The 13,239-nt window shown below is 42.4% G+C and overlaps 2 protein-coding genes across 2 annotated transcripts; both read left to right on the top strand. All coding sequences in view use genetic code 11, as the record gives it.

The window, feature by feature from the left end:
• Window positions 1-668: 668 nt before the first annotated feature.
• On the top strand, window positions 669-6,287 carry EGR_07692 (F-box only protein 30; the record flags this gene model as incomplete). Its single annotated transcript, XM_024496941.1, has 3 exons — window positions 669-818; window positions 3,048-3,476; window positions 5,946-6,287. The coding sequence occupies 3 exons, from the start codon at window positions 669-671 to the stop codon at window positions 6,285-6,287; spliced, it is 921 nt and encodes a 306-aa protein (XP_024348646.1).
• Window positions 6,288-7,891: 1,604 nt separating this feature from the next.
• On the top strand, window positions 7,892-11,642 carry EGR_07691 (JmjC domain-containing protein 5; the record flags this gene model as incomplete). Its single annotated transcript, XM_024496940.1, has 5 exons — window positions 7,892-9,108; window positions 9,300-9,432; window positions 9,556-9,824; window positions 9,903-10,070; window positions 11,417-11,642. The coding sequence occupies 5 exons, from the start codon at window positions 7,892-7,894 to the stop codon at window positions 11,640-11,642; spliced, it is 2,013 nt and encodes a 670-aa protein (XP_024348645.1).
• Between the last annotated feature and the right edge of the window lie 1,597 nt (window positions 11,643-13,239).

The raw sequence follows: 13,239 nt of genomic DNA, 5'->3' as shown, positions 1-13,239 counted from the left end.
AAAGTGGATGTCACTTTTCTTAGGGATTGATTTTTTAAGCTCTTTACGATGAAGAAGGTTATAATATGCATAGCTGATAGGTCTCGTTTCAAAGACTGAACGTTGGTTTTTAAGGCGTAGGAACCCTATCGAGTGTGTTCAAGTGTCTTGTTAAGCCTTTTCAGGCTGCAAATGTTCTGGGAATGTATTTGCTCAAGATGTTTTGATGCATCATCACCCCGATCGCCGGTTGTGGGGCAGGTTTGTGGCTTTTATAACGCATGGTAATCACACGAGCGGTACCACAGATGAAACCGCGGTCAAATAGGGCTCTTCTCCAAGTGTTTTGCTCAGGAGCCCTAATTTACATCAGGTTAATTGCTAGCTGCTCTTTTTGAATTTTCACGTATGATAAGATGTTATTTTACGACACTTTAATAGGCATTTCTTAGATATTATTTTCAACCATGTTTAGAAGCTTCTAAGTTTCATTGGCAGAGTGGATCTTTCCAAATAAACCAATGGTCGTACTGACAAGTCATTCAGTATGGAGTTAAATTTTCCCATCTGACATTCTCTAGGTTTGATTTTCAACTTTTGTAGATGACTCCAACAGCAGCAACGTTGGTAAGGATGAGAAGGGAAAGTCATTTTTTTCTGCAGTGACACCTGTGCAGCTCCCAGGAGAGATGGGGGAAGGAGAGAGTGGAGACGATGTCGGAGGCACCGTCTCCATCCCTGCCACCGCTGCTGCCTCAAGTCCCACAACAATGCGACTCTCCTCCTCTTCTCCTCTCACCGAGAAAATGTCCTGGGCCATCAGCGATCGCAGTTTGCAGGTTTGCAACACACCCCTTCCCTTTAAACACTCAGGTGACTATTCACCTCGCTCCATCCCTGGTTACTTTTATCGGGCAAAATTCGTTTCCGACGGAGTCCATGATTTATTTTCATGTGGTTGAAGAGGCAATCATAAGTCTTCTCACCTCGAAGCCCAATTAGGAATAAAATCACATCTTAGATTGCAATAAGTCACACCAAGACGAGAGTTTTGGGAGCTTGTATGTATGACTGGAGAAAGGACTCTGCTGTTTAGTGGAAGAGAAGGCTGTGGCAACCTAGCAGCTGGCGCGGTCATGCATACAACTAAACAAATTATCAGGTCACTATACCGCCTGTTTAAAATAAATATTTACAAATGGTAAGTGGAGCTTTTATATGTGTCAGATTCTGCCAAGGTAAAATTTGGTGTTTAAAACGCTATTGCTTTTTTGCTTAGCATGCAATTGTTTATAACGAAGGTTAAAGCAATGAGTAGGACGGGCGTTTCCTCCATTTTCAATTCTAAGAATTCTTACTTAACTTATTTAACAATGTGCTCATTTGTAAATGAAACCTTGTGTTTTGTTCTTTCTTACTTGGGACTCTTTTTGTATAGTTAAAGCTTTTTGCTCAATAGGCACAACAAAGAGCCCTTTTTCAGTTATTTTCATAATAAAAATGTTGATTTACTCACTGTTATTCGTATCTCTGTCTTGTCTTTTCTAAGCTTATAAAATTCTCCTAAAAATTTACGGTTTGAAGGAATATTACTCGAGCTCAATTTTGCTTCAATTACGAATTAAGCATGGTCATTTTGTTCAAATATATGACTTTCGATGAAAACTGGCCAGTTGCAGAAATGGAATTGTAGTGATTTGATGCTTTTTAACTGTGCATTGGTCTCCGCTGGCATTTGTGCCCGCAGTCTGTACTTCCGCTTGGTGGCAAGACTCTCGGGCCACGCTGGTAGACTCACGGCCATTCTGCAACGTCGTGGCTTATTACGACCTCAGGGAAATCTCGGGACGCTTCATCGGTGACAGCGGCAGGCAAATCTGGCTTAATAGTATAGCTACCTCGATTTCTGTGGCTGAATACTAAGCATCCAAATGGCAGAAGAAGGGCTGGAGAGCTACTAGTATGGTCCGAAGCCTATGTCACTGGGCGAAGAGACAAATCATGGAGATCTAAGCGCCCACATAGTTTAAAACACAGCCAAGCAAACTATCAAATCACTGCAGAACTAATCTATGCAAAAAAAAAAATTTTAAAGGCTCCTTGTAAACAAGTGGCGCAAATGGGCTGCGCATGTAATAATTCTGTTAAGCCATTAAATTTATCACGCTTCTTTCAACATTTCGTCAATCCCACTTTTGTTTTACCTACTTTTTTCCCGTTTTCTTAAATCTCTTTTGTGAAAATCAAATTTTTATTTCAGTTTTATTTTAAGCGTATCTAGCAGAAACAATGCATTTCAGAAGGAGTGACTTACTCTCTACTCAAGAATCTCATTTTATTTCATTGACGCCCTGTTTAATTCCCCATTTTGTTTTAAACAGTTCACGAAAGTGAAAGTGTGCGTTTGCTACATGAAAGGCTTAAGCGATGTGATTACTTAATTTTGTCTTTCTTTGGGAATCTGACTAGATTTGAACCAAGGCTACTTTTCATTGCTTGCCATTGCAGCTCAATCATTACTAATCATCCATTTTACTATGTTAGACCACTTATGGGGAGTTTCGTGCAGTGTCCCTCTTAAACATGCTCTTGAGTAGCTGGCCAAACAATGCTAAAGAGGTCGGTCTTTAGTTTTGCAATTAGGCTAATTTTACTGATTTGGGAGGAATGATTAGAGGGAGATATCTTCTACAGCACCAGGGGGAGGGAGGCTCATGGATTACCAACGTTTTTTGGGGGGTGGGTTAAGGAAGGAAGAGGAAAAAGTGGAATCTGGTAAAGTCCGCTCTGCCATGAGGTTGGTATAGACTGCCCGCGTGCCATCTAAAAGGTTTACTCAAGCAGGCATGTATTGCGGTTTATTCTATTGCATTTTTTAAAAATTTTTATAAGTTGAAGGAGTACTTTAAGCATAAATCAAAATATGGTGAACCTCTCTAGATGAAAACTGCTTGTCAAATAGAGGGCTGAAGCTACAGGCAACTATTTTGCATTGGTTCAGAGCGATGAATTGCAAAATAATATTTTAGGTGGACTGCCAAATGGAGTTTTTTCCGCGATACGTACAGAAGCCGCCAGCGATGTATACGTTCCTCTGTGACCAGGACATTCCACGTCGTTCCTACGCATGCCACACTCTGTTGCACTCGGAGGCGGTGGTTCAGGTTGACTACTGGCTGGAGCAGCGTTGTCCCCTCGCTTACCTTGGCTGCCCTTTCTCGGTGGTGCGTCTACGACCCAACTCAGCGGCTGCCAACCTCGCCTATATGCCCACTATCAACGCCTTTACTGTGCGTTACACCTCCGCTAACACCTCCGATTCAAACACCGCTACCTCGGCACCAAGCGCAGTAACATCAACCCACTCCTTTGATACCACCTCTCCCAGCAGCGCTATTGCCTCCGCAGCTCCGTCACCCATCGCCTTTAGCACAATCTGTCGTCTAGATCGGCTGCCGCACCAAGTCCTTAAGCGAATCATTGACATGCTCGATGAGGTAGGTTATCTTCGGCTTGGGAATTTCGCTACCTTATCTATAACAAGTAAGCATTTTTAGTCATTTGTGGAAATTTTAATCACATTGACCCTGTCACAGTGAGGACTTTCCCACCATCAAACTGAATCTCTTGAATAACCGAACAAAGATCATCTTGTATCTACAAAATAGCGTCCATAATTATTGTCAACTTTAAGTTTCTCGCCTCTTAAACTACTGGGCTTTTTGAAGGGGATCCAAGTAATTCCTCTGCTCTTTAATTAAAGAAGCTAGATCCCTTTTGAATTCCGACGTCACTACATTTTAGTTAAATCTGTTTAAGTTCCTACTTTTGTAGGAGGCATTTCTCATTGCAAGTTGGTCGGTCAGCGCAAACTAATGCGGGGTAAAGAAAATACAGAATCGTTTTAAGGTTTATTGTCATCTTCTGTTTCATAACATAATTTAAGTTAAATAGTGCTAAAGTTCTTGTCGCGTCATTTTTGAGTAAATAGTCTTTTCAAATCAAATGGTTTAATCAGATCATCTTGGGGCGCTGCATTCTGCGGATCTGCCCTCTCCACATTGCAAGCCGTAAATTTGACGAAAATATTCTACAGCTTTAGGGCAAGAATTTCAGCTTGTCAAGCAAGGTAGTTGCAATCGCATCAGGTTTGATTAATATTTCATTACATGAAGGTTTTGGATAACGGGAGAGCAGTATAGGGGTTAATAAGGAGCAACCTACCAAAATATGGTGCTTATTTAATGGCCGCAATTTAGAACATGCTATTAAGACTAAATGCACTGTAAACCGGATAAGCTTTTTGGTCAATTGATATTTCTTTTGTTACGTTTTTGTTGGAGTAGTTCCCTCTTTGTAGCGGCGATAGCTGTTCATCCACTTCACTTGAGCACACTTGATTTATTCTGAACGATTCCAAAAGAGGGAAGTTGACCCGTAAAGTAAAAATTGGAGATAAGTCTATTGCCTTTTATGCATGACGGTACCCTCTTCCTCTCACTTTGGTGCAATTTGGGTTACATTTTCGCTAGCATTCACATCAGGATGCCATCCCGCACACGAAAGTGAACGGCATTTTGCCTGCAAGGCAGAGCCAGTCATGCTTAGCGTATGCTTTACCCTCCAAGAGCATGACATTTGGCACAACGTTTGTTATGTCATTCTGTAGGTGTCTCTTTATCCATGTTTCCTGATCTGTTTGGTTCCGATCAACTGTGGAGTAATGTTGTGATAGGAACTGGGGATACACGTCCTGACTAGCTTTAAACGTCCTGCTTGGAGTTCTTTTTTGAAGTGTTTTGCGAATTGGCAGTTGCGGAGACATTTAACAGCGATGAGATGAGAATGTGAATGACATTTCTAAGTTGCACTTGGTTGAAATGATTCTGTATTAAGCTTTACTGGGTAGGTTAGGCTGTCGCTATAGATTTTTGGGTGGATCGCAAAATTCTTTGCTATGCAAAAGTCCCGCAAAATTTGAAGTATGTTTGATTCCTGCCCCAAGTGAGTTTAATGTAGTCTTGGTACCGAGTCATTTAAAGCATTAAAAAGATATCTCGAAGTCGAATACCAATGGAAGTGATAACTGGTTTGTGGTAGTCGGTTTTTTTGGGTAGCGAAAATTTCCGAGCGGCCTAGCAGATTTCTCTAGTCACGTCCCGTGATAGGAGGTGTGCATTTCAAATTCATTGTAGCTTCAGGCTATCTGGATAGCTTTCTCAGTTTGTTCTCAGTTTCCTAATAACGTTGGCATATGTCAGGTCGTTTTTCCTCGTTTTGCGATTACATAAACCACCTTACCATAAACAGCAGTGACATAAAGTCCTCCCCTTGTCTCCTACACTTTTAGACTTCCTGATGGACCCTAAAATGTCTTAAGAGGTCCCTCGAGCTCCCATTTGTCAGCATCACAAATATAATCGTCGTGATATTGGAATGGAGGCAGAAATAGTGATGAGCTATCAATTCCTTTTTGGGATTTGTGGACCTAGTCATCTGCCATTCGGATCATTTGCTCATACTCGGTGCGCCTTATTACTCACATCTTATGGGTTTCTATAGGACCGCTTGTTGCGTTCTGTTCACAGACGTCATTTTAAAGATTCATTTTCTGACTGTAGCTTAGAACGCAATCTGTTTATTCAATGTGTATCTCCTCCTGGTGGAGTTAATGATGAAGAACGCGCTATTGCAGTGGTTTTTACACACCAGCATGGTTTCAATGGCTTTTTAGCCTTTATAGATTCATCCATCTATATGTATGTTAATCGATTAATGTATCTAGATAAGTTTTTTAGGTGAAAGAGCCGTGGAATGTTAGGATTCCTATACGAATAAGACGTATTTCGACCCCTTCAGCTACCCTACAGAAATACGACAAGTTGAGAAATATTCATCTACCCGAAGACGTGTTACAAAGCGTCCCAGCTTGCCAGTCAAAAATTGACATTTTTTTTACATCACAGATGAGTCTGGTGAGTCTGTCTCAAGTGTCGAAGCAGCTTGCGGACGTGTGTCGGCGCTCACTGCCCTCACGGGGTATCGTGGCTCCGGTATGGCAACGCGAATTGCGGGCAGGTTGGCGAATTAGCGGTTTTGCGTGGAGTTTGCCGACTTGTGGGGAGCCGGTACGTCGCTGGCGAATCACCGACTCGCCCGCCCCTCTGGGAACGCAGATGACACGCCACCTGCACTCCGAGTGCGCGTTCTACGAGGCACTGCGGGCGCAGCAACCCTTTTGTCTTTATAATCCCTCGGAGAAGCCGCCCTTCCTCTCGGGCGCCGAGAGAGAACCAGAATTTATCTAGTATCCCCACTGTGAGAGAGTGGTACTTGTGATATGATTGAATATACGTTTGCTTGTAAGTGATTTGACTTTTGAAACTAGACGAAAGAGGGTAGGCACAGTAAGGCTCGCTGCTCACTTTGCATCGCTGTTATTGCTAGAGTAAAATATAACCTTTTCTTAACAGGCTAGAAGCTCTCACCCATGATCGTGCCGCTGTCTATAAACCATCTAATCAGTAGTGATAAGTGTCGTCCGTACAGAGCAATGGGGGGCCACGCTGCCCTGTTACCCTTCTCTTAAAACTTGTCTCCTGCAATCTGTCAGGTCAAAATGCAAGTATTGCATTCCAGTACTCGGTTCCCCTCAGATTTCAGATACTCTAGCTTACAAATTGAGTTGTAGGTGTCTGCGTTGCTTTGGGCGCTTGGATTAGTTAGAGCAGGAAATGACACTCAACAACTACAAAATTAAGCCTAAATTGGTTCACTGGTGAGAACTTGCCTAATATCCGTATCCTAGTGAAACCATTTAACTCCAACTGAAAGATTGATTATGCGTCTTTAGCGTCCTTGTGAGACTGGTTGCGCAAATCATTTCAACGAGGGCAATTTTCAGGTTTTTGTTCCGAAGCGGCAAAATCTGGCGCAAAAGTCCTCAGTACGCATCGAATTCACAGCGGCGATTAGACGATTTCAGGAGAGGGAATTGCTTAGGTTCAAGTAAACTATTCTGCGGTTCTTAATGCGATTTTACTGCGATATATTTAAACACAGCCACGTTTTTTTCCAAATTGCCTTTTAAGTAGAAACAAACCGTGTTGGAAGGGAGGAAGATGCCATTATCTGTAAAGACGGGATGGAGTCATAAATTTCCGTAAAGAACATCCGGTGCAATCAAGACAATAAGCCGCCTCATAGCCTCCAATATGATGACAAATTGGAAGCTAATCAAATCACTTAAATACATTTATTATAAATTTTGGCTTCGACGCAAACCTCTGGTATCCCAACACTTTTTGAACAACGCGCCTAAATAAATGCCTCGGCAATTGTGCCTATAATTCTCAGGCCTTTTGAAAGCCCAAATTAACCTTGTTACAATTACATGGCTTTTTATACCCCAAGGGGAGACAAAACTCTGTCAGAAAAAGTGCGGGCATGAATACTGAAACTTGCATTTGCCAATAAATATTTTTGCTCGAATAATTTAGTTTGGCATTTTGAAAAATTTTTAAAATCGAATATTGGAGCAAGATTTAAATGATTTTATAAGAAGTGACTTAACTGACAGGTACAATCTTGGGTACTTTTGAAAGGCCCCTTAACACCATTGGGTATTTTGAACATGCCCTTGAATTAAGTGCTAACTCAGTCTACGTCGGTGACTTTCTTCACCTTGGAATCTGTGCACATCCTTGCGATGCTGGGAAAAGTGTTAAAAAGCTCATTTTTAATATTTTTGGGTGGCTTTTTTATATGGCCATTGCGCTGAGTGGTGTTTCTCATTGATGCACTATCCCCTATTTTAAAGACTTGTCGTTATTTCGTATTTGAATATTCTTATGCTTCGTTTTTGCTTTATTTTCAGCTCGTTTTCACCCGCATGGCGGAGTTCGTTAGACATATGAGTGATACGAAAGTGTTGCATGATCAATTGATCAGGTGTTTTGAGGGTTTACTTCAAGGCGTCGACGACGTTTTTGTTCGTGCCTGTTTGGGAGCGCTGCGATACAGTCGATCTAATTTTTATGATCTTGTTGAGTATGCCAGAGAGAAACTCAATACTGGCTACTGGCGTGATGTTCCCGACTTTTGGCGTGAATCGTACTCCCTCCTACGTCTTGCTTCTGTTCTCTCATGTTTATCCGCCTCAAAAGACGGTAATGATTGCGATGTGGAGTATGTGATGTGGCTGCTCGATGACGCTCTCATCATGGGTCACTCTGACAGTCTAGGTGAAGTGATAACTAGTCTGGCTAGTCAAGCTAATGCTTTTCTTACTGAACACCTCCCCACCATTTCCTTCCCGAGTCGCTACTCCGACGTCGATACTGCACCTCCGGAGTTAACAAGTTTCACATATTCAAGTGAGGTAATTTCGGAACTAGAGCGTGTTCATCAGCCGTCTATTGCCGAATTTACCACCATCCTTGCGGCTGGAATCCCCGTCATCATAACCGGCGCGATGTCCCACTGGCCTGCATGCAACGAAGCTTCTGATCACTACTGGTCGCCGGCGTACTGGTCAAAGACGGCCGGCTATCGCACCGTTCCCATTGAGGTTGGCGCTGCCTATACTGATGAGTCTTGGGGTCAGCGCTTGGTTACTGTGAACCAGTTCTTCGAGACCTGTATCCTCAATCCAGCCAAAAATCAGCCTCTTGGGTACCTAGCACAGCACCAAATTCTTTTACAAATTCCTGAGTTGGCAAATGATGTGGACATTCCTGAATACTGCTACACTGGTGTAACAGATATGAACTCCCGTGAAACCACAATTGATAGCAATATATGGATCGGTCCATCTAATACCGTCTCTCCCCTTCATCACGACAGCGATCGTGCCAACTTGCTCTGTCAGCTGATAGGAAAGAAATATGTTAAACTATATAACGCAGATCAAACCGAGTTCATCTACCCGCATGTTGAGAATTCGATGCTTTCCAACACCTCACAACTCGATGTTGCCAGTCGGCAGCCGGATTTTGACAAGTTTCCCAAATTCCAGCAGGCTCGTGGTTTTCATGGAATCCTTGGACCTGGAGAGATGCTTTTTATTCCACCGCGTGGATGGCATTATATTCGTTCCCTCACCACTAGCATTTCCATGAACTTTTGGTGGTGTGTTGACGATCATTTCATTTCTTCTTGGCCTGAGTGTTATAAAATGTGATTGTTTTGTACACTTTGTAACACATTTTGTGAATATAGTAATGCCGTTTGTAAGTGTTTGCTGTTTTGTTGTTCATTTGCTTCGGTTTATCTAAAGGCGTCAGCTGGCAACCGGTACGCATATTACTTCGATTTTTCAGCCTTGCTAAAATGAGCAATCCTCGATCCAAGGAGGACAATTCTTTCGATCTAGAACAGCAGTTCATCCTTCGAATGCCCGAGGAAGCTGCTCGATATCTAGCCGAAGATATTGATCTTGGCGTTTCTTTTAAGGTATCTCAGATTATTCTTCTACCCTCTTGGCTTTCATTTTAGGATTTTCCAAATTTTAAGGGCTACATGTAGTCATTAGTTGTTCCATATTTCGGTTCCTTGTCCCGTTCATTGTCCTTTAAGGACAATTTTACAGTGGAAATGAAGCCGGATATGCGTCACTGCATAGTGCGCTACAATGGCCAGGTCTACCAGGGTCGAGTGATGGATCTGCCATGCATAATCGAGTCGCAGAAGACAACGGATAGGAAGAATTTCTATAAGACCGCTGACATCTCCCAGATGATCATTTGCACACAGGACGACGATGGCACAGCTCCGATTCGAGGTTCTGCCGCCTACCTCGCCGCGCGGTCATTGCATAATCGGCCTCAACCGAGCAACACTTATGGGTTAGTCTTCTTGAAACAGTTGTTTTCGCCAATAAAATGCATGGTGCACTATTTTTAATCGTTCTGATGAAATTGTAGGCGAGATAATCGGGAGTTCCAATATCTGCATGGTATAACACCTCCGCTAAAGAATGTCCTTCGGCGGCGTTTTCGCAAGACTCGAAAGAAACGGTCTGTAGACATGCCTCAGATTGAGAAAGAGGTGAAAAATCTACTGCGTGCTGATCTTCAGGCAGATTTCGTCACGTGAGTTTCTCTTCCTTGGAGTCAACGCTGATTTGATCGTAATGGCTGGAAAGGCTTGTATCACCTCACCATATATGAATGCCGTTGAAATTCACGGCTGTTCATCCGTTATATCCCTATATATCATTGTCGTTAGTCTTCTACATTATTTTCTGCTTGAAACATCTAAGAAGTTATCTTTTATCAAAATGTAAATAGGGACTTGCTTGTCTCTGGTATTCTGCTTTTTTATTTAATGGAGTGAGTGGATTGCCTTGCGCAATGGATTTGATATCGAAAAAAATGTTGCTTCGACTGCAAAATCAAGATAAATTTCTCCGATTTGAAGTTGGCGTCTTACAACAAAAACTCATCTGCAATTTGGGGGGGGCTCACACCCAACTTTTTATGCTGGTTTGTATCTTTCGTCTTTGATTTTGCAGAAGAAAAAAGTTGACGGATCTGTAATACTTGCGGAAGGACATGAAAGAGAATAGGTTAGTAGTATCTTAGGGCTTAGTGCCACTAATTTCTACCAAACTGTCTGTTTTAGGAAAACATGATAATGTTTTGCCATACGACTTTTGTAGCCAGAGTACTAGATGATCAGGTGACTAGTTCAATAGCTCCTTGAAATAGCTGGGTTCGTTGACCTGTACTTCGTAGAGACTGAAAGAATGCCTGCGTTGTAGACGTGGATGTACTTCAATTTACCGGTTCTCGACAAATCTGCTATATAGCATAAGTAGAAAATTTGGTTGCAGAAATGACTTAAACGGCTCGGTTCTTGTGATAAACTGCAAGATGATTGCGTGTCATCTTCAGGAAGCCCTTTTATCCTTGGTAGTAATGAAGAACAGCGCTTTGCCTTTGGAGTATTTCGAGCAAAATCTGTTGGAAGCTTTCGGGGCGAGCGATGGAACAGCTACTTCAATTCGTGTGGGTTCCCGAGCAAATGGGCGTCACATGCACAAACAGCAGCTGGCAAATAAATGCGAAGACTGCCAATCTTTTTTCGCCCCATTTTACGTTTTTAGTTTTCATTCTAATTCAGGATAGCTAACACCTACCAAACGATGTATGAAATCTACTAAAAGATGGTAGTCTTTAGCTTAGGCTCGATATCTTTCAGGATAACATAAGGTTTAATTTTTATAGGCCCTTTCAAATTTCCCTCAAGTGTGCAATCACTTATTCTTTAGTTAATGTGAAAAGTCGATCCCTCCAGTCTCCACAGGTAGGAAGTTGGGCCTCGTTTTTGCACCCCCATTCTAAGCTTCTTGTAAATGTTCATAAGCCGATATTTACCAGCAAAGTCTATAAAGTTAAGTACTAACGGAGATGATCATTTACTGCTTTGTCTGAAGGTGGGAGGTGGTTTGGAGCGAGCCGCCAAGTCAGCCACAGCCTTCCGCGACCGGTGGGGAGAGGGCTAGTGGTGAAGGTGACAAAGCCGCGGCTGCAGCTGCTCTCTCCTCTTCAGCCTCGGTCACCACTCTAGATCCCTTGCAGAAGACTCTCTCGGGCACCCAGCCCCTCGCAGACATCGACGAGGAGGCAGCTGATGACACTGACGATGGCGGAAGTGTGTGACTAAGTTGTTGATAAAGTGATTTATGCAGCGGGTCAGAAAGGTATAGTCGCAGGTGCGAACGTGACAGTAATGTCACTGGACTGAATTTCTTCACCATTTTAGTGTCTCAACTCAGAAATGATGCATTATTGCTTAACTTTGCCCGCTTATATCGTTAATCATGTCGTTTTTGCCGATATTAAACCATTTAGCGATAAAATGACGTAGAAATTCGGTAAATGACTTTAAAGTGACAGCGAAATGTGTTCTCAAGCTGATTCTTCTGCGTTTATGTGTGATTTTTGTCGTGCATCTATTAACTTACGGTGGGTGTTATGAGTCGCAATCAATCAGAATTGAGATTGCCAAAACACGGTAACTGGTCGTCTGCAATGAATTGCTTCTGCGCTCGTAACCAATGCTAATGGTTTTTCATTGCCCATTGGCTTTCTTAGATACCTGTGTTGGAACAATGGTGGCGGTTTTACTATCTTCTCTTTCATTGTTTATGCCAGCTAGCCGTTTGGAAGACATAGAGACAATTCATTTGTCCCGCAATCCATTTTCACAGCTCAGAATAAATTGTCTTAAGGTCTGGACAGCAATAATCATTATATGACAAGAGGTCCACCTTGGTTAGTTGGACCAACATCTTTCGTCTTATTTGTTTTGAAAGAGTGTTACCCGATTTTCTCATGCCACAATTTAATAGGGGCTCTATCCGTGTACTTAGCTCATTTGGAATCAATAATAAAACCTCTGTGGTGTGATTCAGGGATACCTGTAGCAAATTTTTTCCACGATAAGATTTTTTTGGTTTTCCTGTGATGGATCTGAAATATTCATCTTTTCAATTATCGGCAAGATAGATAAGTTTCTACTAATTTCAATTCAGTAGCTGCTGCATAACAAAAGCATCCAATACGTTATCGACCTCAAAATCCCTGGCCTAAATTCAATATTCTCGACCTAAACTTGGCTTTTAGCATTGACTGGGGTTAGGGTGATTCAAGTACCATTGAACGTAGTGATAATTTTGGCATTGCATCATAATGCTTGACAGGCGTAACTAATGCGTGACAATTTGTTTCGACTCTTCCTCTTACAAACTCATTAAATTACTTAGCAAAACCGTTTTTCTTTAGCACTTACTGTGTGATGCTCAGTCAGCAATCGAGTCCATTCAGAAATCAGGCTGCGGAAAAATTTAATGTCTAACCTTTTCTGCAACACACTGATTATTCTTCTACTTCATGCATCAGCCCCTAAGCTCAAGTCACTGCTCCTGCTATAAAAACTGGATACTAGTGCCGTCATTCCTCCGTAGACGCAGTCACCTTATAGACAACGTTAATGCTTGGCTGCAGGAACAACCGGTTCGTTAGACAGACCTGGCCATGCAACGTCTTCAGATGTAGCCATTTCTAGTTCCCACTTCTATCCTTGTATCTAGCAAAACTGTAGGAGACCGGCATTTTTGACGAATTGTTCCTTGGCAGATCATCGAATATCTGCGATGGACAACCTTTTCGGCGTAATCAGTAGCAGCAGCGATGACAGCGAGGGGACCTACAGCGACGCGCCAACCAACTCAGATGTGGAGGAGGATGTGGAAGC

The sequence above is a fragment of the Echinococcus granulosus genome (assembly GCF_000524195.1).
Source record: "Echinococcus granulosus chromosome Unknown EG_S00084, whole genome shotgun sequence".
In the NCBI taxonomy this organism is placed as follows: Eukaryota; Metazoa; Platyhelminthes; class Cestoda; order Cyclophyllidea; family Taeniidae; genus Echinococcus; species Echinococcus granulosus.
Note: the sequence above shows the minus strand (reverse complement) of the source record. Positions and strands in the feature narration are given on the sequence as shown.